General features: G+C 42.8%; 2 protein-coding genes across 4 annotated transcripts in view; both read right to left on the bottom strand.

Moving 5' to 3' along the window:
* tlcd4b (TLC domain containing 4b) overlaps positions 1-27907 on the bottom strand; it is a 154810-nt gene that overhangs the window by 104620 nt on the left and 22283 nt on the right. For 2 of the 3 annotated variants that reach the window (XR_007447833.1, XR_007447832.1), the window contains exons 5-7: positions 26450-26544; positions 25961-26034; positions 21743-24497 (exon numbers count right to left, since the gene is read on the bottom strand). Coding sequence is in view for 1 of the 3 variants with exons in the window: in XM_049560795.1 (XP_049416752.1) it covers positions 24149-24497; positions 25961-26034; positions 26450-26544 (518 nt within the window). In the remaining 2 variants the exon portion in view is untranslated. Of the gene's footprint in view, positions 1-21499; positions 24498-25960; positions 26035-26449; positions 26545-27907 lie in introns of those variants that run through there. The other variant, XM_049560795.1, reaches the window with a different exon arrangement.
* The window catches only part of plppr2a (phospholipid phosphatase related 2a), a 199326-nt gene continuing 190184 nt past the window's right edge, over positions 18766-27907 (bottom strand). The window contains exon 9 of the mRNA XM_049560770.1: positions 18766-21501. The gene's annotated coding sequence lies outside the window, so the exon portion shown is untranslated. The remainder of the gene's footprint in view (positions 21502-27907) is intronic.

Below are 27907 nucleotides of genomic sequence, written 5' to 3' on the forward strand. Positions count from 1 at the left end.
AAAGAAGTAACCGAATCTGCGAGCCTTATCCCCTCAGGCAGGTTGTTCAAAAGCCGAGGGGCCCTGATGGCAAAATCACCGTCACCTTTAGATTTCTAAATTCTAAAACAAACAGGAAGCCAAAAGATATGTTGTGTTGCTGAATGATTTAACCAAGTGGAAGCATGTAGATAGAAAATAAATTGGACCTAAAACTGAGCCTTGGGGTACACCACTGTAATGGCTATGTCTATACTACTATGATGGAATAGAATAGAAGCCTTTATTGTCATTGTACAACAATATCACACACACACACACACACACACACACACACACTTAAAGCAAAGGCTTTAATGATAAAGACAAAATAGAAGGATATATAATACATAAATAGATAAAAACACAATATTAATACATACAAAATTTGAAAAAAAGACATGACGTTAAATTAAAAGCCAGACTAAAAAGGTAGGTCCTGAGTTTGCTTTTAAAAACATTCAACACCCTCTGTGGCCTGCAGGTCTTCAGGATTCTGATAAACAGGTAGGACTAAGACCATTAAGAGCTTTATAAGCCAGTAAAAGGATCTTAAAACATTATATAACAAGATCAGGAGTGTTACATCTGATCAGGTGCCAACGAGTCAATAAAACACATAAAGAAGAAGAAGAAAAAAAGACAATGTAATCTTTCATTAAATAGGAATCATTAGATTATACAGTAAACCTAAAAGTAAAGATATTACAATGATGCCAAAAATGTAAAGGAAAAAATAAAATGAAATAAAATAAGATAAAATAACTACATCTGAAAATTAAAAGGTTATAAAAATACTATTGTGGTAAATAATAATAATAATAATAATAATAATAATAATAATAATAATAATAATAATAATAATGGCTAGGCCTTTACTAAATTGGTGGAATAGAACAGAATAGAATAGATGTCTTTATTGTCATTGTACAACAATATATAACGAGCTACATCTGATCAGGTGCCAACTAGTCATTAAAACAAACAAGTAAAAAAAGAAAAAAATAATACAGACAACATTATCATTCTAAAAATTGGAAATCATTAAATATCACAGTAAACCTAAAAGTTAAAATATTACAATGATACCAAAAATGTATAAGAAAATAATGATAAAAAAAATCAAAATGGGGGGGAAAAATCTGAAAATAGAATAGAATAGAAGTCTTTATTGTTATTGTACAACAACATATAACATTAAGATTAGGAGTGCTACATCTGTTCAGGTGCCAACTAGTCAATACAACAAACAAGTGGGAAAAAAACAGTACATAAAAAGGCTGTATCAATTGCACTAAGAAGTAATGGATTGCATTTGAAGAGCAAGATTATTTCATATATTTTGATTTATCAGTCTGATGGCCCAGGGTTAAAAACTGTGTGAACTTTAAGCACCTGTATTTCCTACCAGAGGGCAGGTGACTGGCTGAAGAAGGTTATCTGTCAAGGTGAGTACACAATGTTGAGCTATGTCATCAGGTTGGTCTTATCCGGCTACATTATGATGCCTCTGTTCCTCAAAACAGTGAAAAAATAACTGTACATTTATGTGTTAACATGTGAAAAGTCCTGTGAGCAAATTTAGAGCAGAGCTTCTTTGGCGACATCTGGCATTGCATGAAACGTCGCCTCATTTATGGCGCTTCATGATCATTTTTCACTCAGGATGGAGTTTTCCAAAGGGTATGTTTTTAGTGAGGAAAGGTCAAAGCTAGAATTTAATTCCCGTGTCTGTGTGGACTGAGCCTTATAGTTTTTGTTTTTGTCACTGACAGGCTCAGATTATTGGCTGACAAAGAAATAAAACGTTTTTTTTTTTTTTACCTTTCGCCTGATTCAGTCTGTTTGTTATTGAGTCTAATAAGTCTCACTGAAGGAGAAGCTGCAGGAAGACAATAACAAACAGACTGAATCAAGTGAAACCTTAATATGTTTAATTTGTTTGTCAGACACTACCAGCGACACGGCAACATACAACAATTCATTATTAATGGAAGCCAGTGACATGAAGTTACAAACTGACGCCAGAGGCTTGACGCTGCCAGCGGTCACTACAAACCAAAGTTGAGCACACACACGCGCCAGTGATGACGACACTCAAACAACACATCCTCACTCTGACCTCGTCACATATTGACGTTTGGTTGTGGACTTTCCACATCTACATATGACGTCCAAGGTACCCTGGGTGTGTTGGTTGTTGATGTTCTGGGACGCCGTGTCAACTTCAGCCTGTTACATGCATTGTCTGTTTTCAAAATACACCTCTGTATTTGTACAGTTTGATACAGTCTCTTTCAAAATAAAAGCACTATGTCAGTACAGCACTGGACGTTTTTTTCCTTCAACAACAAATGCACATGGTTACGTTTTGCCAATACATGCACATGCATGGTTTAGTTGGTGGTTGTTGGACCCACCCATCACCACTCCTGCCCACCGTACCTGGACGTTCACCCCCTTAACCAGCATTGTTGACCAGCTGTGTTACTCCCTGACGCCACCAGGCAATGGTGACCAACCGTCTGTCATATCGATGTTATTGAAGCTTTAAGTCACTGACCAAGCGGCGGTATTCAGTGATTTCAGAGTGAGACCGGATTGACTCCAACAACATTTCAGCGGTGACTTGGCGATGATGTAGCTGGGCACACTGTTGCTTGTAGTGTGAACGCAGCATAAAAATAAGGTGAACCTGAAGTGTTACGAGTGTGTTTAGGATCCAAATGCAGCTCTCTGGAAGTCAGTTTGTAATGACCTTTATTTAAACACAGCAAAACAGGAAGTTAGGCAGATGAAGAGGCACTGGTATCTTCAGGGCGGAAGCCCACTCACAGTCTCTGGGGTTCAGGCTTGAGGCCAAACCTGGAAACAGGGCCGTCAGCCCATGGACCAGCACAGTTCAGTCTGTTGGGGGGTGACGGTACCTGAGAGGGGCAGGCAGGGGACGTGGTTGACAAGGCGGAGGGTTCAGAGCCAGACAAGTAGGCGGATGAAGCAGAGGGACCGATGAGGGACGAGTAGGAGGGAGACTAGGGTCAGGCAGAGGATTCAGAACCAGGTAGACGAGCTGACAGGGCAGAGGTGGCAACAGGAGACGACCAGAGTGAGAGATCGAGGAGCTGACAGGTAGGTGAAGGTGAACAGAGAACACACACACGGACACCTGTGGCGTCTCACCATCAGTGTTTGAGCTGAAGCCCACAACAAGTAAGCAGATGGGAACACTCACCCTGTGGCGTCGATGAAAGGCAACACAACGCAGCCACGGGAACACAGGAACCAGAGACGCTGAGCCAGAACTCGTGGCTGGGGAACAAGGCTGGTGTGTTCACTGGGAGTCAGACGATGAAGGCTGGTCTGAGGCAGGCAGAGTCGGCAATGGTAGAGCGGGCAGGTAAAGAACGCTGGAAAGCCGTGCATCAAGGTGAAGAACAATCTGTCAAAGGGTGAGTGAGCTGGAGAGGCTCATATACTGGGCTACAGGTGAGTGGAGCCAGGCTGATGAGGTGGGAGGGGCTTGCAGGTAAACATTTTTTACTAGAAGGAGAATCCAAAATTCTGACAAATCAATTTAAACTGCTCTGACTTAAAAATTAAAATATTAAATTATAATTAGTACATCCCTCCATCCTTATCCTTTCATTCTCTGTTCCCTCACCCCTTCACGCTTTCCTCCAAACCCATAATCCATCATATGCAAGAAACCATTTGAAATTATTGATGCAGTCTTTGCTCGTGAACTAAATAACTAAATGCTCTCATGTTAGCGTAACCATAAACACACAGTGTGTATAAATATATCCATATACTACTGTGGGACTGACGCAGCATATTTGGCATCCGTCTGCCTGTGTGTGGAAGCCACTGTAGAGCGCCTGACGTCACTCTGGGAACAATGAGGTGGTTTTCCTGTTTTACTCCAGCGTGTTCCTCCTCGTTCCCCCATCAGCGGGCGGATGACAGAGAAAGGAATGCAGCAGATTCAGGGGGTCTGTGCGGTGGAGAGTCAGAGGGGGACAGAGGAGGCGGCTCCCCGGACAGCATGATTCACCCTCTGCTTACTCTTTTGTGTGTGTGTTTTTCTGTGTGTGTGTGTGTGTGTCACGAACAGACACATGGCAGGCATGCCGATGGAGCCGGGGAGGAACATTCTGGAAAGGCCAGTGATGGATGAAAGAGTGGACACACAGAGCTGAGTTACAGTACGGGACATGCGGCTGCGCTGGTGGATAATAGACAATGAAAGGGTGCAAATGCAAGATTACTGGACATACACTGTTACCCAGCAACAATGCAAAGAGCTTCAGTCAGTCAGTGGAGGATTTATACACACACAGCTGAAAATAATTACTGCAGAGCACCGGTCTGCATCAGAGACCTTCACTGACCACAGTGTAGCACGCTGCAGCTGTGATGCTTCACTGTGCTCTTATTGAAATGAAAATGTCAGGTGACTGAAGAATAAAAACATACGTCACATTTATGCAGGAGATATGAAAATAAAGTTTCATATTGATCCTGCAGCATCAGATGCTCTCCAGGACATGTAGCATGACAGACAAGTGTGATACGGAGAGAGAAGTGGGTCTGAAGGTTTTATCCACTAATAGATCTGATATATTAGATCATAACCCTGTGCTGAAAAGGTTGAGCTCCCAGGTGGCAGAACACCACATTCATGCCGCCCTCGCTGGGACTTTGGGGGCTTTAATGTCCTGAGTGGGTGCGCTTAGTCTGAGGACTGATCGTTTGGATTGAATGTCTTTGAATTTACGTGTTTGGGGACAGAAATTCCAAAAGATAAAAGGCAGAGCCATCAAGCAATGTACCGTAAAACTTCAATCAATAGCCCGGGCTAGTATTTGCTTAAATCACTGAAATCAACAGGCCTTAATTCCTTTCATTTAGAACTGTTGCTCAGCAAAGATCAGGAAATACAATCAAACTCTTTATATTATTTGTATAAAAATCAGGCCTCAGATAATAAATCAATTATGAATCATTTATTTGATTTATTTGATCTAACTCCAACAGACAACACCACTTTATCCTGTTAAAACAATCCTCACAACTTGGATTCATTTTTATGAAAAACGGACCGAAGGAATACGAATAACTTAGAGGGTAATCAAGGAATGGACACATAATTTGAGAGAACCTGGTTTTATACATCTGAAGAACTTCAACAGAAAAAGATGAAATGATTGGCAACCAGACCAGGCCTGTAACTGCACGATCAAACCAGAAGCTTCCAAAGTCTGTCACGGACGCCCAAAAAGAACGACTGTCAAAAATATTTGTGGCAGCTTTGGTTGCTCTAGTCGCTCGTTCAATCGTGCTTGTCAGTTTAGGAGGACTAAAGGAAAGCGGACTACTGGCTTGAAAGCAGCGTAGTTGTCCAGTCAAAAAGCTCATATGTTTGGTCAGTGAGAACAGGAAAAAGGAAGACTTGCATGCTACGTCTCAACATTAGACTGCAATACTCTACTCTATTACTAACATTACACACTTTAAAACTCACCAGTCCAACCAACTACCTCCGCGACGCCGTCCCAAGCCTCATTCTTTTTATTTTGGTCTCTGAAACCGACAGCGACACATTATAAAGGACTGAGACGGCGCGAACGCAGGTAATAAACTTCTCGATATCCATTGTCGGAACAACTGTGCTGTAGGAACCAAAGTTATGTGGCTTGTTCTCTGGGACCTGCTTCATCGATACACGTCAGAGCTCATTACCAAGTTAAAACTCCAGACCGCTCTGGTCGCTTTGGTTGCTCCGGTCGCCCAAGTCGCCGGGCTCTCATGTCATGTCATGCACTTTATTTATGTAGCACTTTACAACGACCACAGGTGAATCAAAGTGCTTCACAAGAGATTATAAAACAATTAAAAACACAACAGATTCATGAATAAAAAACAACAAATAAAAGGATAAAACAATAAAATAAAATAAAATAGGAGTGTCACCACATTACTGAGTATTAAAAGCCATCCTAAATAAATACGTTTTAAGTTTAGATTTGAAGAGGCTCAGGTCAGAGGCAAGATGTATGTCAGTGGAGAGTTTATTCCAGAGCCTGGGTGTGGCAACAGAAAAAGCTCGGTCATCCCAGTGTTTGTATTTAGACCTGGGCTCTTCCAACAAGAGTTGCTTAGAGGACCTCAGAGCCCTGCCACGCTCACGGACAGTGAGCATCTCAGATAATTAAGATGGAGCGAGGCCATTAAGAGCTTTGTAACAAGCATTAAAAGTTTAAAATCAATTCTAAAATGAACTGGAAGCCAGTGGAGGGAATAAAGGACAGGACTAATGTGCTCTCGTCTGTTAGTGTTAGTTAAAAGGTGGGCAGCTGCATTCTGCACAAGTTGAAGGCGGCTAAGAGCAGACTGGGAGATGCCAATATACAGTGCATTGCAGTAGTCGAGTCTAGAACTAATTAAAGCATGAATAGCTTTTTCAAGGTCATGACGGCTTCAAAATGTTTAAACTCTGGCAAAAAGATGTCGTTGGAAAAAGCTTGTCTTAATAACATTGTCAATTTGTTTATCAAATTTCAAATGGTTTTCAAAAATTACCCCCAGATTTCTGACTGTAGGGCTACATGTAGAAGGCAAGGTGCCCAAGCCGGACGTCCCAGTATCCCCAAACACAATGCACTCTGTCTTATCCTCATTTAAATGAAGAAGATTTTGAGTTAACCAATTCTTGATATCAACAATACAATCAGGTTTCAATGGCAGATAGAATTGCAAGTCATCTGCATAGCATTGAAAACTAATGACTTCTGCTGTTTTGGAAGCTCTGGTCGCTGTTGGTGTGAACGTACAGTAATTGAGCCAGGCATTAATTCGTCAAAAGATGTAGCTACACTGAGCTAATCAAAGGGACTGGGTGTTTAATTTGGACTAGGCTTTTAATTGAAGTTTTACAGTAAGCAGTTCCCCCCTACAAATGATTATATGTACAAGTCTCTCATTAGGAGTCATAAGCTGTACTGCTGGCCGCGGGGAAGTAGGCTCCGATCAGAAAATGGATGATGCACGTTGGTTCTACTACAAATGACGTAAGTTAGGGGGGCGGAAGTCCAAGCAGGGCAGGAGAGGTGGTGGATGAGTCAGTCTTTCACTTGGGAGGCCGGTGGACGCTTCTTGTATGACGCAAATCTGCTTAGGGCCCCTAAAAGTGAAGGGCCAGCCCTGATAAAAATTCTATTTCTCTTTCAGATTTATATATGAAGGAGGCTTTAAAACAAATTTCTGAACATCATGTACAGATACAGAAAGTTTACATTATGAATTATAACGGCGAGAAACATAAAACTAGACAGGCAAAACTTTCTGAATAAAACTGAAGTGTGTTCAAGCTTGTAAACATTAGTTAAAATGTCTTAAAATGTGAATCCTTTGCTTGTAAGATTTTGTTTGGGGAATGCAGTTACTGCTGAGGAACCTAAAACAGTCAGCATGTGTAATTCCTGAAAGCATTTGAAAATAAAAGTTAAATCCCTGGACACATTTACATCCTCAGTTTGTATGTGAACACTGAAAGCATTTGAAAACTCAGGTGCATTATGACTAAGAGCCAGAGAGTGTGTGAGCTGTTTATAGTGGAAGTGTCAGCTGGTATGTAAGCAGTGACGGCAGTTCAAAAGTCAGCTGATGACTCGGCATTGAAAGTATCTGTTTGTCATCTAAAGAGTAAGAGATGAGAACACCTGAAAGATGAAACACTGAAACTGAAATGAATGAGTTTAATGAGAAATGAGTTTTCAGCTTGAAGCAGCTTGAAGAAGTTGATTACAGTGGAATGTTTTAGGCAAGAAGACATGATGTATGGTTGGATTCAGTGATTTAGACAGACAGCTTAGTATCGAAAAACAAATATGACAAAGAAATTTAGTGAAATAAGCTGGAAAAACATCCGGAGGGAGCTCGGAGTAGAGCCGCTGCTCCTTTGTGTTGAAAGGGTTCAGTTGAGGTGGTTCAGCATCCAATCAGGATCCTCCTGGGCGCTTCCTGTTAGAGGTGTTATGGACACGTCCCACTGGTAGGAGGCCCCGGGGCAGACCCAGAACACACTGGAGGGATTACATATCTCATCTGGCCTGGGAACACCTTACCCCGGGTGCACAACCTATTTTTCCTGTTTTAACGGAGCGTTTCCCCAACGCAATCCCCACCCCCAGATGACGGACCTGGCCAGATGCGGGTAGCTAGCGTGCTGTCGGCAAGAGCTGTTAGCGAAGTCATCTAGCAGAAGAGCTAGCAATATCTTCCTGCGAAGATCTCTCATGTTGACTGTCACTGTACCAACTGAACTGAGACGAGTCGAGTAGTGTACTGTTGAAAGAGCTGATAGAAATGAATGCGAAATTCGAAAATATAGAGTAATTATCAACCGCATAGAAATCAACCTATGGTCAATGATCACTTTTAATAGTGGAAAAAAAGCTTATGCTTATTTTTCTTTTGCATAAATTAATTTGATATTGTTTGTTTACAGCTGCGATTGCAATTTATTTCCTACTTCTGGCACCGTTACGCTCCGTTTCTCCCATCTTGTCAACGCCCGAGTAGGAAAAATCCAACGCCTCCACGGTCCAACGGCCAACAGAACTGCTGCCGTGCTGCGCGCTAGTCTGTTACTATCCGTCATTTTCACCTCCATTGGAATTAATGACTTCCGGTCAGGTTCAGTCCATGAACGTGTTAGGTTGTGCACCTAGCGTTAGGGTCCTCCAGGAGGAGCTGGACAGTGTTGCTGGGGAGATGGATGTCTGGGGTGCTTTGTTTGACCTGCTGCCCCCGAGACATGGCTTCGGATAAGCAGTTGAAAATGGATGGGTTAGCCCATTCATTTGGAAAGGCTAACTCTAACCTGAAAACACTGTTTATCACTTAACTCCACTGAAACACGTCCACTGTCTGTGGAATTTCGCGGGTCACTGTTTGGAGTTATTGTGGTCAGCTGGCTGGAAGCACGAAAGGATTGACCCTGTGGTTAATACGTGTTAGGCTGTAGGACTTGAATCACCAAGTGATGAAATAAATTAAAATCCTAAGTGTTAGCATCGGTGGTTTCAGCTGGAATGTAAATACTGACAGAAGCTGAAGCATCAGTTTACACTTTGTAATAACACATGGTGCGACATGAAGGCATATTTAGATATTTATATCCTGAAATGTGACAGTTTTTACCAGAAATATTAAAAAGAACATATAGTAATAAAATATAACAAAGACATTAAATGTTTCTCCAGCAGAACGATCTCCTGGCAGTGTGGAGACGGCTTTTTTAAGACAACCAAATATTTAACTTGAGGAAGAAATTAAGAAAAGATGTTCTGATGCCGATGCTGTTGCTCGGTTGGAATCTAGACACATGATCTCAGAATTTTATGACCCTGATGAGCTCAGTGCACCAATAATCGGCTGATAATCAGGTTAAAGTACAATAAAAAAACCTTGTGAACTGGTAAACTTCCTCCTCATACCATCACCATAAAGTACAAAGCTTTATTTTTGTAATTTGTAATGTTTCTAAGATGAACCATGACTGTAGCGTGTTATCAAAGCGCCGCAGATTACCATAAAGAGCCTGTCGGAGTATAGAATTCGACATTAAAAAATTTGCACAAAGTCATGCTCATTTATGCACATTCGCATTCCCTCTCTCGCTCTCACACTCACACACACACACACACACACACACACACACACACACACACACTAAGCGAGGGTCTTATAAACATTTCACAGAGAGAAGAAGAAGCACACACTTGGAATTTGGACACTTTATTTGGGCATGATGGGAGAAGGGACGGGCCTGAGCTGACTGGGAGCAGAGGGATACAGATGTAATGTCTTGTGAAAGAGGAATCCCTCACACTAATAATAAAAGACTACAGGCAGATATGTGCTGCGCCGTGGGCTGTACTGTTTACGTTGGCTCCCAGTAATTCTGACACATAGGCTACTAGGCTACCTCTGGGTACATCTATTGTGTCGCATAACGTCACGTGGATGGTAGCTGATGAGTAAAGAGGGGAAAAAAGTAAATGTGTCACAGTTTTATCAGCCGGATGGAGAAAGTCTGTGATAATGTGTTTTGTATTTACATTCATTTAACTTTAAATAGCTGCTGATGTTTTATGAGAGCGCGTTTTTCTAGTTCAGATGGCAGGATGGTAAGCAATCCAAACAAAGGAGCAGTTTAACTGTTTACGATTTACAGCTTCTTATTTCTAATGAGACTGGAAACAAATGTGGCACAGCTTAGAGAAAGTATTTCAGACGAGCATCTTCAGAGAGACGTCCTGGACTGCAGGAGAGCTCCAGGCTGAATATATAGAGACATGAGGACAAGTCATGAGTCATTAAACCTGACAGACTGCAGACAGAGTTTCAAGGACTTAAACTGTTTAGGAAGAAAGATGCAAAAACACAGAAAGGGAAGGAGGGGAGGAGACAGGGAGGGAGATTAGTGCCGTTTCTGAAACTCAGAAGGGCATTTCTACAGTAAGCCGTTTCCCCCTCCACCCACCGGCCGACCCCTCTCCTCACTCCACTCCGTCTGGCTATTTATGGTAGAAGTCCTGGAGATCCTGCGCAGCTCAGAGGAGTTCTGAGGGCTGAGTTCATGGCATCATAATTCCAACCTGTCGCTACAGTGGGACAGGAAGCTTCAAACAAACCTGGATTTGGTCAGTGAAATCACAGGAGTCAGACCTGTGTGCTCGCCTCAGACATACATGCTCATATTATTATCATGACACTTATATGTCCTTAAATGTCTCCAATATACTTTACTGTAGGAACTTCATTCAAATTTTAAACTGTCTGAATAAAGTTTCTCCTTCAAAGTTCATTAACTTACACTTCACCTGACACTTCAACTGCTTTCACCTGCTACATGTCAATGTGACACTTTAAAGGTCCAGTGTGAATTTAATATAGCAAGTCTGTTGTCTTTAAATCACCTGAAAATAACCTTTTGTTACCTCAGAATGAGCTGTTTATATCTATATAGGGAGCAAGTCCTCGTTTATCAAGATGTTTCCACAGTAGTCCAAAATGCACATGCCAAACACTGGTTCTAGAGAGGGAGATTTGCGTATTCACATCAGCCACCGCAGTTAGAAGCCCATCTGAAATGAGCAGTGTGGGAAAAACACAGGGTCTCTTTTTACCGAGACAAATCACCATGGTAACTGATGCTGAATATCTAACCTGCTCTGTGTTAACTTCAGTGTATCGGATCACAGCCTGTCAACACCCCGACCTCTGACCAATCAGATCACTGAGGAAAAAGTATCCATGGACAAAAGTCCAGTGCCCCAGGCCACGTTTACACGAAAACGATCCGCTGAAAACAGAATCATTTCTCATTTTCGTTTTGGAAAAAAGTTCTGTGCTCAGACGACAACATTTTGACAGCAATCGCTGTGCACACCAATCCGCAAAAATGACCAAAAACACTGTAGTACACATGCTAGGCCGGTAGGTGGCGGTGTGACTTTGTAATGAAACAACAAGCGCCTGCGCACATGCACTTCCTTCTACAGAGAGGTGATGTATAAACAATCAAAATGGCAACTGCACTAATGTTTGTCTGGATGGACGGCGAGGTGGAGTTGCTACAGCAACGCCATTCTCGGAACCCATCGGCTGTATTTGGCGTCTGACTTCCGGCAGACGGCGATACAGCCTCTGGGGACAGACCCCCGATTTTTTGGCATTCCGGTTTGATTTGGGCGGAGGAGGATTTCCATTTCCGACTTCCGTTCGTATATAAGTAAATATGCTGAACCATTGCGATGAATTCAGAGTTTGCAGTGACGCCAATTATGTTCCGCCTCGTTCACTGCACAGACCGTTTAACCTGGCAACAACTGCAGCCAGGTCAAATGTGATTGCTCAATATCACACGGACTACAAACAGCCTACAACCGGAAACCAGGGCTCTTCCGCTCTTCTTCCAGAGGCAAGATCTCCGGGGTTTGCCTACAGACTCTACAGTCTCTGAATGTAGAGTCTGTATATAGAAACTACACATGCGCTTCCTTCTACAGAGATGTGATGTATAAACAAACAAAATGACAATTGCACAAACTTTTGTCTGAACAGACGGCGAGGTGGAGTTGCTACAGCAACACTAAATGCAACAGGCTGAGCCTAGTGACAGCAACCATAATGCACATTTGCGTAAAGTCTCCGTTTGCAAGTTTTACATGACAACGGTGATGGTTTCGTTTCCAAAAAATTGCACTCTGGAACCCGTTTTCAAAATGTTGCATTTTCAGGCACCCAAAACGCCGCTGTCGTGTAAACGATGGGCCAAAACGCAACTAAAGTTTAACGTTTTCGGTTTAAACTGTTGTAAAAACAGAACCCTAAAAACCTGAAAATAACAATCATAGTGTTTTTGTTACCTCAGAATGAGCTGTTTATATCTACATAGGGAGCGGGTCCTCATTTATGGAGATTGGCATGTTTCTACAGGAGCCCAGAATGGACAAACCAAACACTGTCTCTAGTAAGGGACATTTGCGTCAGCCTCTGCAGTCAGAAGCCCTTCTGGGATGAGCAGCATTGGAAAAACATTGATTTCTAATGTGAAACTGCAGGATTTGATGCTGAACAGCTAACCTGCTCTGGAGCAGATTAACTTCAGAGTATCGGATCACACCAATCAGATCACTGAAGACCATGGACAAAGTCCGGAGTCTCAGGTAAAAAGAGGAGAGGAGCCTAAATATTGTTAAAGGTCAGCAGAATCATTTCATGTCAATGTGTTCCAAATACTATATACTTATGTCACATATAGCCTACTGATACCTAAACATAATTTAAGTCTCAGCCGCAGTGACTTTTAGATAGTGTTTTCAATATTTCTGCATACCCTTAAAGATCACAGAGTGTCGTTAACATTATACGCTATTGACATTTATAGTCCCACGGTCGCAGGCACTTTCAATACCATCTCATATCATATGAAGTCAATCAATCAATTTTATTTATAAAGCCCAATATCTCAAATCACAATTTGCCTCACAGGGCTTTACAGCATACGACATCCCTCTGAAAAACTCCCCAAAAAACCCTTTAACGGGGAAAAAAAAAAAACGGTAGAAACCTCAGGAAGAGCAACTGAGGAGGGATCCCTCTTCCAGGACGGACAGACGTGCAATAGATGTCGTACAGAACAGATCAGCATAATAAATTAACAGTAATCCATATGACACAGAGAGAGAGAGAGAGAGAGAGAGATATGCAGGTAATGACTAATGATGGCAGCAGCAGCAGGAGGCATCTGGCGGGACCACAGCAGCACAACCACACACGTCACGCTGTCCAGGCACCGCTGTGATATGAGTTAATCTGAGAGACAGTGGAGCACAAAGGCTCCGGAGAAGAAGCCGAGTTAGTGACATCCAGAATGGCCGAGTTAGCAAGATGCAGTAATGGGATACGAGAGAGAGAGAGAGAGAGAGAGAGAGAGAGAGAGAGAGAGAGAGAGAGAGAGAGAGAAGGTGCCCGGTGTATTACAGGGGGGTCCTCCAGCAGACTAGGCCTAAGTCAGCCTAACTAGGGGCTGGTACAAGGCAAGCCTGAGCCAGCCCTAACTATAAGCTTTATCAAAGAGGAAAGTCTTAAGTCTAGTCTTAAATGTGGAGACGGTGTCTGCCTCCCGGACCGTAACAGGAAGATGATGATGATGATTCCACAGGAGAGGAGCCTGATAGCTGAAGGCTCTGGCTCCTGATCTACTTTTGGAGTACTGCACTTATCGTTCTGATGATGTCACTTGTAATTAACACCCCCTTGTGGCTGGACAGGAAAACCCAGAGTTGACTGAGCTGGTTGATAACCAGCTTTGTAGTACAGGTTCTCCAGATGTACAGTGTTGGGGTTAGTCAGGACAGGTAACGAGAAGATATCGTGGGTAAGTTGAACACTGTGTTTGATCTGAAGAGGAACGTCTGGATATTAAGTTACCAGAGAAAATAGGTGAGCACATGTTAGCATGGAGTGGGCCAGCTACCTGTCTCCTAAAATGTCAACTTCTTTTAGTTCTTGTATTTCACCATATGTCATCTGCTGTTGAATATTTCAACTATTTCAAGTGTTTTTTAGCAGTGCGCAGCAGCATGTTTTCTTCACAACTGTTAGCCTTTTCTAGTCAGAGCTACCTGAAGATGTGATACCTTGTTGTGCCACCTGAGGAGGGAACTGTCAGTGCTTTGAGATGTGTCCACACACCTGAACCTTGGCCCTTACTAACAGGCTGGGACAGACTCATGACACCTTCGGCAGAGGAGGTGCTGCTTGTTAACAAACTGGTTCAAAAGTCATTACGATCGACTGGCTGAGCCTTTAAGTACCTTGTAAAATCGGCTCCGTTTATAGCCTCTCTAAAGTCTGGAATGTTGATTTTTCAGTGTGTTTTTGTTTCCCCAAGTCTGGGAAAGGTCTTCAGAATAAATTCCTCCTGAAATAGGCATATCTCTAAAATCTATTTATTTTTACACAACTATAACTCGCTCGATAAAGTGTCTCAGTGGTGCTCACGAGGAACAAACTCACAACAGAGATATTGGAGGGAAAGAGGAGACTTGACATTTACAGACGTGAATTCATGACGTTAAAGTGTCTCACAAACACAGCTGACAGAAGGTAAACACCACGAGAGGCTGTTGCTCTCTGACACAAAGGAAACAGCTTTGATGTGCGCCGCGCACGCTTCTTAGTGTCTCTAATGTAAGTGTGTGAAATGGGGTGACGACAGACGGTGTGTTTTTGTAACACACAGGTGTGTTTCTGTGTCTGCAGGTGATGATATTCGTCGTGTGCGTGAGTGAAGTCCGGCGGTGAGTCGACACTGTGAATGTGTGCTGTAGTAGCAGGAGGAAATTTTCATTGAGTCTCTGTTATGTGACCATGTTTGGTAAAGCTCTTCAGGCACGGTCTCTGACCAAGCCCCTTGACCGATACACACACACACACACACACACACACACACACACTGGAGAGATGGTTTCAATCACAGACCTACTGCAGCTCAGACCCCCCCCCCCCCCCACACACACACACACTCTCTCTCTCTTTCATCCCTATTTCAGTCAGCCCTCCCGTTTCACCCCTTCATCTCATTTTTGAACGTCTCTCTCTGCCTCACCTTCCTCTTTCCTTCAATATCTCACACATAATTGAAAAGAAAAACACGGAGCGGTGGTGCCAGCTACCAGTAGCTGGTCTTGGCTTGCCGGGGTAGAAGTGTCATACTACCAGCCCGCAGCTGACGAGTGACTGGAGCGGTTCAGTCTGCTGCTGTCTGGATGATTTACACTGAATACAGCAGGTTATTCCCGTGCTGACATCACTGCTCATGAAGCAGGGAAAGTGATGAATTAGAACAAATGTAAGCAGAATTACAGCCTCGCGGCCGTGTGCCTGCGCCAACCAGTCAAGCTTCTGTTTACATTCATGTCTGTCAGAACTCATGTAAGCGGTGAAGACTTTGGAGGGATTTAATAAAGTGTATTTTTTGGTAGAATGTGGATGCGTCACACATCTTCAACCCGGCAGCACAAATGATCGTAACAATCATCACAGCTTCACGGTGGACACAAGACTAGTGTCAGCAATTCAGTGTCTCACCAATTATCTCTGTTTGTTCCTGAGTTACGACACAATGATGTCACAGTGAAGCTGACCTTTGACCTTCTGGGTATCAAATGTCATCATTTTATCTTATTAGATATTTGTGTGACATTTTGTCAAAACTAAAGTATGAATTCTTGAGTTACAGACAGAATGTTGGCACTGTACGTTTCTGTAAACCACAGATACATTTATACGTTTCATACGCATCATATCAGTGTTTCTAAAGAGACGTAGTACATGAGCTGACTTGGTGGATGGTGGATGGTGCGACTAGAGTTGCCACCCAGAATTGTTCTCTTTTTTCATCAGCTGTCCCGGGAAAAAAAAAAAATCTCTCCCGGGACACAATTTGTCCCGTTTTTTGGGGAAAATGCAGCAGCAGCAGGCCAAGGAGTCCAACAACAGGCTCAAGAACATCTGTGTCAGAGACAGCAAAGAGGTAAGAGGAGCTGTGGGAAGTCCTAACAGTTCACTTAGTATATCTGCACATCCAGTCATGTTTTAATTTGTATTTTTTCCATTTATATTTAACCCTACGGGCCCAAACGACGCATAGTGCGTCCAAATTCACACCTGTTCTTCTCTATGGTTTTTCTCCGCGACCGTGCGTCATAGCAAGAAGCTGCACATATCACGTGAAACAGCAGAATTGTAGCTTTCCAAATGTTTTCACAGCGAAAAAAAAAAAGATAAAGTTACACTAAAATGATGTATAACAGAGCTTTCATACAGCTTTGCACACACATTACTCTTGGATGGATTACTCGCGAATGCAGCATCGCACAGAAATGCCACGCATATCACATGAAAGCGCAGGAGCAGAGCTTTCCAATGATACCACACACATCACTGAGGGGGACACATGCCCCCCCCCCAATTTTTTATTTACTTATTTATTTTTTTAATCAAAGTGGCAAATATTATCTTGGAGGACATCATTGCACTTGGTTGACTATTTTTCTGTTATCTTAGATGTAAATATTGCATGTTTCTTTCAGATAAAACACATTTTTGACTTGTGAATGAGTCAATGGAATTTCTTGCAATAATGAAAAAATACTGGCAATCATGTCCGCCTGGCACAAACCACATGTTTTAGTGACAGAATGTCCCAGCATCATGGTTCTTATGTTGCCAGATTCCAGAGAGTCTCCCCTCTTCAGATATGGCAGAATATGTCTTCTTCCAACTTGCTATGGTGAGATACATGTAAAAATGTAAGAATTTAGTCACACAGATTTGTTTTTTTCATTGATATAAAAATTAATATAAAATACAGGCACATAGGACATGTAATGATGGCAAATCTGGTCTCCTATGTCCGAATTTCATGTTCGTTGGTCAGTCTGAACTGGTAATAACAGCCGAGCCCTCCGCCTCAAACATTTGGTCGAGTGTCCCTTTTTTTCACAAATCCAAGGTGGCAACCCTAGGTGCGACACCTAGGCCGCACGCCTGTCGAGCTGTGGACCACTATTCAAGAGACCAACACACAACAAAAGCAGCTGTTTTTTTGGAGTCACTGCTGCATTTCCAGCAGCTTTTTAGGCTTTTAGTAGCGACCCGTCGCTGTGTCTTCACTGGTGTTAGTGCCACGAAAAGCTGTTGTTTTTCTACTGAGACATTGGTGGCTAAGAGGCCGCTGGAAACACAGCAAACATGGTTGTTTTTAATTGACCTGATGCTGTAGCATAGTGCTAGCATTAGTAACGTTTTTGCCCAGACATCACTGCATTTCCTGCCAGGACAGCGCCAGGAAAATGGTTGTTTTTTACCAGATATTGCTGAGTTTCCTGCTGGTGTAGTGCCACCATACGTGGTTGTTTTTCCCCTAGATATCACTGCATTTCCTGCCAGGACAGTGCCATAAAATGGTTGCTGTTTACAGAGACATCACTGCATTTTTTGCAGGCATAGTGCTACCATACATGGTTGGTTTTTTCCCCAGACATCATTACATTTCCTGCCAGGACAGTGTTTTTACCGAGACATTGCTGCATTTCCTGCCGGAACAGTGCCATAAAAATGGTTGTTTTTTTTTTTTACCAAGACATCACTGCACAGCATAGTGACTCCATATGTGGTTATTTTTTGTAAGACCCCTATGTGTTACCGAACGTGGGTGTTTTTAATAGTCCTGACACTGTGTATTTCAATAGGGATAGTGCCATGAAAACTGGATGTTTTGTACTGCGACATTGCTGCATTTTTTTGCTGACATAGTGCCACCATGAGTGTTTTTTTTTTTTTACCTAGACATCACTGCGTTTCCTGCCAGGACAGTGCCATGAAAAATGGTTGTGTTTTATCAAGACATTGCTGTGTATCCTGCCGGGATAGTGCCAACATAAGTGGTTCTTTTTTTTTGTTTTTTTACTGAGACCTCACTCCATTTCCTGCCAGGATGGTGCCAACATGAGTGGTTGGTTTTTTCCCTAAACATTGCTGCATTCCCTGCCGGCATAGCGTCACCGTAAGTGTTATTTTTTCCCTAGATGTTGCATTTCCTGCGAGGACAGTGCCATCAAATGTGGCTGTTTTTTAACCAAGGTATTGCTGCGTTTCCTGCCAACATAGTGCCACCATTAGTGGTTATTTTTGTGACAGTCATCGCTGCATTTTTTATAAGCATAGCGTCACCATACGTGGTTAATTTCTACTGGGACCTCGCTGTGTTTCCTGCCAGGACGGTGCTGCGAAACATAACCTTTGCCTAACCATAACCAAGCAGTGTTTGTGCCTAAACCTAACCACACGTTTAACCACAGCGGTGTTGAAATATAAAGTTGAATTGTATCAACTACATAATAAGTAGTGGTTTGCAAAAACGTACGTCAACATTTATTCTGGTGATTGGGTTCCAGCATGACCTTGGACCACCAAAATCTTATCAGTTCATCTTTGCAAGCAAGTGGACGTTTGTGCCACATTTAAAGAAATTTGATCCATGCGTTTCTGAGATATGTTCACAAAATGAGACGTACAACCCAGAAACTCAATGTATCCAGGCAGCTACAGAGGTGGGCACAGTGAGGATAAACACACAAGTAAAAAAATGAAGTCCAACAATGATTTTCTCTCGTCTTCAACTTTATTGAAGAGCAACACTTTCAAGTAAGTCTCAGCTTTCAGCACTACAATTACAAGATCATTAGTAGTGGTCATTGTAGACGACGACAATCCGAGTCACAAGGTAATGCTCAGACGAAGACCCTAAGGCCTGCGTGTAGTGTAGGCTGTTTCACATTAAAATCTCCAGAAAAACATGAACAGATCATAACAAGAAATTGCATTGCATTAAAAGACAAAAATAAAAACAGACAAAACAAAGGGGAAGGAACAGAAGCCAAACTGGCAAATCATTCAAAAGAAAAATAAAGTCAAGTTATTTATGAGTTTGCAATTTTTCCAGTCGTTCTTAATCATTACATGAATGTTGTCACGGTCATGAAACTGAATTCAATCCATCTTATTTCATTGTACACCAAGGATCGAACTTTAAATCAAATACTTCAGAAAAACAGAAATGGGGCCAAAATCGTAGTTGCCCAAGTACCACGTGTAACCTTGAGACGATCGTACAGTGCTCAGTACCAGGTTGTGATGCAGCTCTGTGAAGAACTCATCAAATTTAACACCAAACACGACCAAAACAGAGGTTTAATTAGTACAGTGTGCATCTGGTTTCAATATTGATCACAGATATATACACGTTTGTGTATACCTTTTTAATATATATATTTAAATATATTCATTATATAACATAATGAATGTTGGCCTCCCCAAAGAAACAAAGGCAATGTGGTCGTTCTCACCTGATACAACACAGATCACGGCCTTTCGATAGCAGCCTTATCAAATTCAATCCATCCGGTCTATTTTCCAAACAGCCCCAGGGTGTGAGACGCAGCACAAATATCAGGTCTTGAAATATATTCTGTAGAAAACCCTGACAGATACAAAAACTCTCAGTTTGTCCGACACACTGTGATTCTAACGTGTGTAGTTTTGACTTTGTGCACGAGAGCTGCGGCGGAGCGCAGTCTCAGTCTAAACTCAAAGCACGCGGCGCTTTGATCAGCGTCGGCCAGTCTCAGGAAATCTCCCACAGTGTTGTCAGATTATTAGGAACGATATTACAGTTTTATTCTACAACTATTCACAGCTTTGAGTTTAGGAGGCCAGAGAATTGAGATGTTAGCCTTCCTGCCAACTATACATCTTAAAGAGCTTATGTCAAAAAAATATAGTTTCCACTCTCATCACCTTGGACGCTGTGAGCTCATCTTAATGCCACTAAGTCACCCATCACAACATTCATAGAGACATGCCCCTGCATTCAGGAGAGCACAACACAAAACAGGCCTCCGACAGGATCAGCTTTGGATTATAATACTTGGCCGGATTAATCATTGTGCAGGCAGATTATAAAAATATATACAGAGAGGATACATGTGGAATACAGAGGAGATAATCACTAGGGATTACATTAGAAAGTCATGCTGATCCAAATCTGACTGCACTACTATTTGTGTAAAAGGCACAAGATACTGTAGCCCCTCCTCGGTGGTGACAGACAGAGATGCGGGAGGTCGCTGAGTCGTTGCTCCACAGGGAGTGTGCTTTAGAGATCCACAGTGAAAACACCACCAGACTACTCTAATCATCCATCCAACTGCTAAGACTTAAAGAGGAACTCCACCGACCAGCACGAAGTGTCGTAAGAAGGTGCTGGGCCTCCATGTACCACCAGAACAGCTTCAACGCACCTTGGCATTGATTCTACCAGTCTCTGAACTCCACTGGAGGGATGAACACACTGTTTTGATGACGGTGATGGAGACCGCTGTCCAACACAACAGTCCAAAATCTCAGTTACAAAAAACCTGAATCAGTTGAGCTAGCTACCTGCAGACCCTGGAGGTGTGCAGCGCAGTAAGCTGAGGAGCAGCAAAATTAACCGATCAAAAATACTCTCAACAGTGAACCAAATAATGAATAAGAGCTGACATCCCTATTTGCAAAAAGACCTACTGAATTCCTTAAAATCATGTGTAATCCATGAAGCAAGTCAAACGGGGAAAAAAGGTCTCTCGCAATTAACTACCATGCAGAGAAAGACCTACAACCCTGAAATGAGTTAGCATTTTACAACTCCTGGTTCCCTCGTCTCAAAGTCAGTGAGTTTTTGTTCAGATGTCTGGAATAAGGTCACGTTTTGTTCTACAACATAAAATTCATCAGTAAATACCCAACTTGTGAACGCTGAAGCTTCTATGTGTCTTGAAAAACGTAGTTGTTACAGCGGCTAAATGAGACAACAGAACATCATCACGCTGAGCTGCGCTGAACACGGCTGTACAGTCTTATTATGGTGGCGACGTTAGGTCATGCGACTGTAGTGTAGTTCGTTAGTAGCCTTATGGTAGCTTTTTACCTGCGATGATGGCATTTAGGCTTCAATAATCATGAAAATGGTGTGCTCATTTTGCTAAACAAAACATGTAAGGCGGAATTTATACTTCTGTGGTGAATCAACGCTGTAACTATGGCGTAGGCTCTGTGTCGACGCTTTGATTTACTTTAATTTCAGAAACAATAAATTGTGAAGACAATAAAGCCTCCACAAAGATAGCATTTTAAGTCCTGTGTGTGATTTATCCTGGCTGGAACATGAGTAGAGGAAAAGTTCGCTAGCTGCTAAGCTAATTTATACAGTGTAAAATGCCATAGGCTTGTGCTAATAAAGTTAGCATGTTGTATTTGTTTGGAAAACGTGTTTAGTATAAGACAGTTGTTTTGTCAGTGAACCTTGTGAGCTGTAATGGAGCTGAATTTTGTAACGTTACCTTTGTTAAATGTTGCTGTTGTCCCTGGTTTTATGTGAGAGGAGGAAAAGCCCCCTAGCTGCTAGGCTAATTTATACAATGTAAAATGCCATAGGCTTGTGCTAATAATGTTAGCATGTTGTATTTGTGGGGAAAATGTGTCCAGATAAAGACAAGTGTTTGTCTGTGAATGCTGCGAGTTATAGTGAAGCTGATTTGTGTACTTTGTGTTTGAAACTGTCTCTATTAAGCCATGTTTAATGTGTGTTTAATGTGTGTTTTGGAGGTGTAACTGCAGAGTGACGCAGACACACTGCACAAATATAAATGCTCACACCGCTGTAGGCTCTGCTGCACAAGTTTAAATCCTGCTTAAGTATCATAAACGTTTGTTTTGCGCCAAGCTTATTTTCAGCAATAATCCAAAATCAAATGAAAAATCTCAGACATTTCGAAGAGGGTACCAGTGCCATGTTTACACTCATGTCAGCCTACAGAAAAACGACTCTATTTTTTCTGAAATAAAGTCCCCTGGGGGACACAGGAAGGGGCGGAGCTTCGCCTCACTATAGGAGTGATATGCTGAGTAAGTGGAGTTCTCCTTTAAGCGAAAAGGAAACAGGAGTACACACGCCAGCTTGTCTTTTCTAAATTTCTAGAGTGACAAAAAACAAATCTGAAACATCCTCCTGTATCTCTGTCTGTCTGTCATGATTCAGCTATGTAGCCATTAGAGTACAAAGACAAGAGTTAATGAATTTGTAAAACCGAGTAATGCCCAGTGGCACACAGAGAACGTGGTGATGATTAGTGAGTTAGCCATACAGTACGCAGAAGGTAGCTACTGTGTGTGTATATACTGTACAGACATGCAGGGAGAGGAGAAAGGAATCAAAGTTCATGCAGTCAGTCTGCTCTGAGAGGCAAAATCATCTGGAAGACAAACCCCTTTAAGCAACAGATTAATGCAGTTAATATTTAGATGTTATACATCTATCTTGACTATTCGCTAAGGCATCACAGAGATATGTCCATCTTACCATGCTCCATAGTGATGATTTACAGTTTATAGAGAAAACAAAACAACATGCAGATTGCCACACTGATTCCAACAGATTCTTATCACAGATCGGTACATCCAAATTAATTAGAAACTTTTGAAAAATGTCATATTGCTAGCATTCCTACTGCTGACATTCTGCAACAGAAACAAAAGAGCACCATGTCAGTGTTTAAGAAGGGCACCAAATACAGTGTACAGTTTGCATGCTACGCTCTGCTTGTGCAAACTTGAGGAGGAGAGTGGAAAATGTTCACACATCTACAAGTGTTTGTGTGTGTGTGGACTTTTTCCACTCCTGTCCCAAATTAGGTTCTCAGAGTCACCGAGAACAAAGGAGATAAGAGGAAGTATAAAAGCCTCCGGGGGTGTTTCTCTAGAAAGATACACTGACGAGAGAAGTGATGCCGCTCTGTTTCACTGCACTGGCTGGGAAAAAAAAAGCGGAGGAGACGCGGAGGAGTTCCTCTCAACCAGTGATATCACAACAGATAACACGTTAAAGGCTAAATCACTCTTTACAGTGGAAAGAGGAACAGGGGGAGAGGTAGAACAAAACCAAACGTTCAAGCTGGATAGTGGAGCCTTATCCAGTGAGGCAGAGGGTTGCAATGGATGAGATCTGAATTAGACATGTGACTGCGAAGGACATCAGTGTGTGTAAAATAAGACAATACAAACAACACCATGAATACTGAAAAGGCAAAATCGTCCCGTGACAAGCTAAGGATGTTGGAGAGCAGGTCTTTCTCTCTCCTGCATGCATATTTAGATTCTTAATATATAATCCAAATTGTAAGGAGGTTGGAGGGGCATGGCTGGTGATATAGGCAGGCGCCACTTGTTACAAGGAGGCCACAGCAGGTGATACTGTAGAAGAGGCATTATGGTGTTTCTTCTGTCTCTTTGTGAGGTCTGATGAGTTTAAGACAAGAGCCCTATAGATTCACAAACACTGTATGGATCTGATGGGGGAGGACGTCGCTCTGTGCGGCACGTCTCCTGGTGTGGACGGAGTGCGAACGACAGGAGAAGCCTCCGGTCGTTCGGGAGCAGTAGCGAGAGTGAGAGATGGTTGTCTTCTGAAGGGGTGTAGCTCTGTTAGACTTTGTGATCTTATTCCTCCACAATTATTGCTTTCCTGTCTTTCACAGGCACTTCAGAGGATTGGGCTTTGGCTGAAGTTGAGCGTGAGAGGAGACTGAGGGGAGATGGGACAGGAATGGCGGTGGGGGCGAAAGAGGCGAGTGACAGACGGAGTTAAAAGTGTGCTTGTGAGCTCTACCTTGTTGTCTGCGACCAAAAGCTATCGCCCAGCAGGCTAACACTGAGGCTGCGAAGGCTGGTGCTTGTGCGAGTCAAAGAGCAGTCTCTTTGTCTCGTGTTGGGGTCAGGACCTGAGGACTAGCCCGGTCCACTAGCCAACTACAAGGAGATCAAGGGCTGAGATTGGGGATTGGAGGGAGGGACGCTGAGGCTGTAGCAGCCGAGAGAGGCTGTGAGGTTCCTGGATGTCCAGCCTCCCTCCCTGCTCATGTCCATGTCTACTTATCCTTTGCTCTACATCTCTTTAGTCTGTGTGGTTGTTGACGTGCTTCCCGTCTGGGGAAGACTCCTTCTCTGCTGCCTCCTTGACCTTTCGTCCTCCCCTCCCGGTCAGGACCTTGTAGCAGCCACGGGTGATCTTATACATCCAGATAAGGTTCAAGATGTCCAGGGCGATGCAGGAGGTGATCCAGGCCACCTGGGCGCCCAAGCCCAGCCGCTCAAATTCTGGAGTGCCAAAGGTGGCGAATACACTGGCCCAGTAAGATGGCATGACGGCGGTGCGTACCAGGAAGAACACCACCGCCATGGCAACGCCGTTTAGTACCACCAGCCGATGTGAGCGGGGGTACTTTAACGCCTCGAAGAACCACCTGGAGGGAGAAGAACAGAAGTCACATTAACTAAATATTTTCTGAGCAACGACAGAGAAATCTGACATCTGACTGGAATGTTCAAAGTTGTCATATCCACATTTAAAGGATCAGTGTGTAAGGTTTAGGGGAATTTAGTGGCATCTAGTGGTGAGGATTGCAAATTGCAACCAGCTGAAACTTCTTAGAAACTTAGAATTCCTTCAGCGTTCATTGTTCAGGAGGGTTTAAGATCAAGATTAACTTTATTGTCACCCATACTGCAGCATAGTACACAGCCAAATCAACATTATACCCAACGTAGCACTAAGAAACACGAAAAGATAAATAAATAAAAATATCATCAGTCAGCAAATCGTCATAGTGTCATTGATTATGATGAGAAGAGTCACTGATGATGTTATTGGCTTGACTTAGAGCAGCCTGTTCAAAAACAGACTGCATGGATCACAGTATCACACAGTATGGATGGTCGATTATTTCTTCGATTAGTCGACTAATCATTTTATCGAAAAATGTGTTCGAGGTCCAGGTCGGGGGGCTGCTCCTCCACATCGAAAGGAGCCAGTTGAGATAGTTCTGGCATCTGGTAAGGATGCCTTCCGGACGCCTCCCTCTGGAGGTGTTTCGGGCATGTCCAACCAGGAGGAGACCTCGGGGCTGCCCCAGGACACGAGGGATTACATCGTCTGGCTGGCCTGGGAATGCCTCGGGATTCCCTCGGAAGAGCTGACGGAAGTGGCTGGGGAGAGGACTGTCTGGGCTTCTTTACTGAAGCTGCTGCCCCCGCGACCCAGACCCAGACCCGGATAAGCGGAGGACGACGAGTACGAGTGTTAAAATGTAGAAAAATGTCAGTCTGTCTCTCCCAAACCCCATAATGATGTCATCTAATGTCTTGTTTCATGCTCACGCCCAAGGGTTTTAGTTTACCGTCATGGGAGAGTGTGTAAAGCTGCCAATATTTGAATGTAAGAAGCTGCAATAAGAGTATTTTGGGTACTTTTATAGTACTTTTCTATGAAAAATGACTTAAACTGATTAGTCAACTACTAAAATAGTCACTGATTATTTTAATAGTCGATTAGTCATCGATCAGTCGACTAATCGTTGCAGCCCTAACGGTGAACACTGCGATCTCCATAAACAAGAAGCTGCTCCCTATGTAGATATAAGCGTCTCATTCTAAGGTAATGAAAACTCCATGATTCTTAATTTCAGGTGAGTTTACACTGAGAAAAACATACTAGTTATATTACATTTCAGCTAATACATCCCCAAAAATCCTACACACTTGACAGAATTTTTACGACCCTGTCCGTCAACACAACAGACAACGAGGAAGTCTAATGCAACCTCCAAATTAGAAATGTTGGAGTAGAAAATAGGTCAAACACAGGGTGGTTTGAATCCTGGGATATGTTGACCAACAGAGGAATACGTCTCCAGTGAGGCTGACTCACCTTTGGTTCACAAAAGGTGTGGACAACTCTGAAATGAGGCGAAAGTTGGCAAAGTAGGGAAGCACGCCACGTGTCTGCAATGACCAAACACACACACAGTCACGCTAAATGACACAGATACATTATATAAATAATACAGTGTCTCTAATTGCTATTGAAGTTTGTACAGGGTGTCTACAGATATCGGACACTTCAATTTAATGCTTTTTAAGACCTTTACAAAATAATATTTCATCCAAATTTATCACAGACTTTGGAAAAAGACAGCATTAATTTCAGTGAAAAGTTGGTTCATTTATTTGAACACAAAGAACTTGAAGATGAATAAATAAAATTAGATAAATGTAGCTATTAAGACCTCATAAATTCGAATTTAAGACGACTTAATGACTTAACTCCTCATATTCATTGTAAATTAATTTAAGACATTACAGACTCTTTAACAGACATCCTATTACACACTTGGGTTTTGAGGAGTGGTTGACTCACCAGCACATATCCATATGCATAGAGCGCCGCCAAGTGGTGACAGACAAAAAAGCTGTCTCCCATAGTGCTCCAGTTACATGCTAGCAGCACAAGGTCTAGAGGACAGGGGGACAGGTTGGTCAGAGAGATGGCACACTGACTGGCAGGATGATTATAAACACAACTGCCTTTAAAGGCAAAGAAGAGGTTGAAATGTAGAGAACATTTATACAGGGGCAGAAAGTGTGGACACATTTATCATAACCTTCCATTTCTAAAGCAGTCAGAGTCAGGGAAAGACAAAACAAGGCATGAACACCACTTTCTCACTCATATTGTTCCCTTCATATGTTTCTCTTTTATCAGTGCACCTTAAATTTCACACCTCAAAGTGCAGACGGCCTCTTCTGCAGCTGAATATGCATTCAATCTTAAATAACCAGCATTGCTCCGGTGTTTGTAACTTTAATGGAGTGACTTTAAGGAGCAGCACCTGCACCAGTGAACAGGAGAAGTTTAACATGACCAAAAATATCTGTCGTTGACACTGAGGAAAACATTTGAGGCTTAAAATGTGCTATAAAATTTAAGCTGGAGTGCGGGATGTATACATGAGCATCACAGACAAGCCCTTGTCAAACGAGTTCACACAATGCTGATTGGTGTTTTCACATTTTGTCCTTTTATAACGAACCAAACTCAGTCCTCTGAAAGTGCACCAAAAAGTGGACTGACAGAAAAGGGAGTCAGTTCTCTTTCTGTACACACTATATATAATATATATTGATGTTGTTTTGTTTTTACTTTGATGTGACACTGCAGCGCAGTTATGAAGCTCCTCGCTCTCAAATAAACTTAGCCTTGTATTCTACATTCCACATCTGGAGACGTGAGGTATCTTCTGTGGACCTAACTACTCCTCGTCCTGCGTCCTTGCAACCGTTACAGGCCTACGTGGTGAAGTGAACCGCACTGAGGACTGGGTTCGGTTCGCTTCAGAGGGGTCTGAGTTCTCTTGTAGTGTTCACATATGTGCAAAAAATGATAAGTCACCACTCTGAGTCCGTTTTTAGGGCGCTGAAAAGGACCAAGTATGAAAACACTCTTAGTGTCTGTGGCGGCTTTCCTGTGCAGGTTCACAGGAAGTGATGTGTTTTACATCAAACAGGCTGAACGAAACCTGGAAATCTGCAAGACTGGCTTTTGTTTTGTGTTACTGTCTTTTCTATTGTCTGACACGCCTCTGCAACATTGCGTGGACATCGGGGGCAGTGCCTCTCGAGTGGCAGACCGGGGTGGTGGTCCCCATTTTCAAGAAAGGGGACCAGAGGGCGTGTTCCAACTACAGGGGGATCACACTCCTCAGCTTACCCGGTAAGGTCTACTCCAGGGTGCTGGAGAAGAGGGTCCGGTCGATAGTTGAACCTCGGATTGAGGAGGAGCAATGTGGTTTTCATCCCAGACGCGGAACCGTGGACC

The sequence above is a fragment of the Epinephelus fuscoguttatus genome, linkage group LG19 (assembly GCF_011397635.1).
Source record: "Epinephelus fuscoguttatus linkage group LG19, E.fuscoguttatus.final_Chr_v1".
In the NCBI taxonomy this organism is placed as follows: domain Eukaryota; kingdom Metazoa; phylum Chordata; class Actinopteri; order Perciformes; family Serranidae; genus Epinephelus; species Epinephelus fuscoguttatus.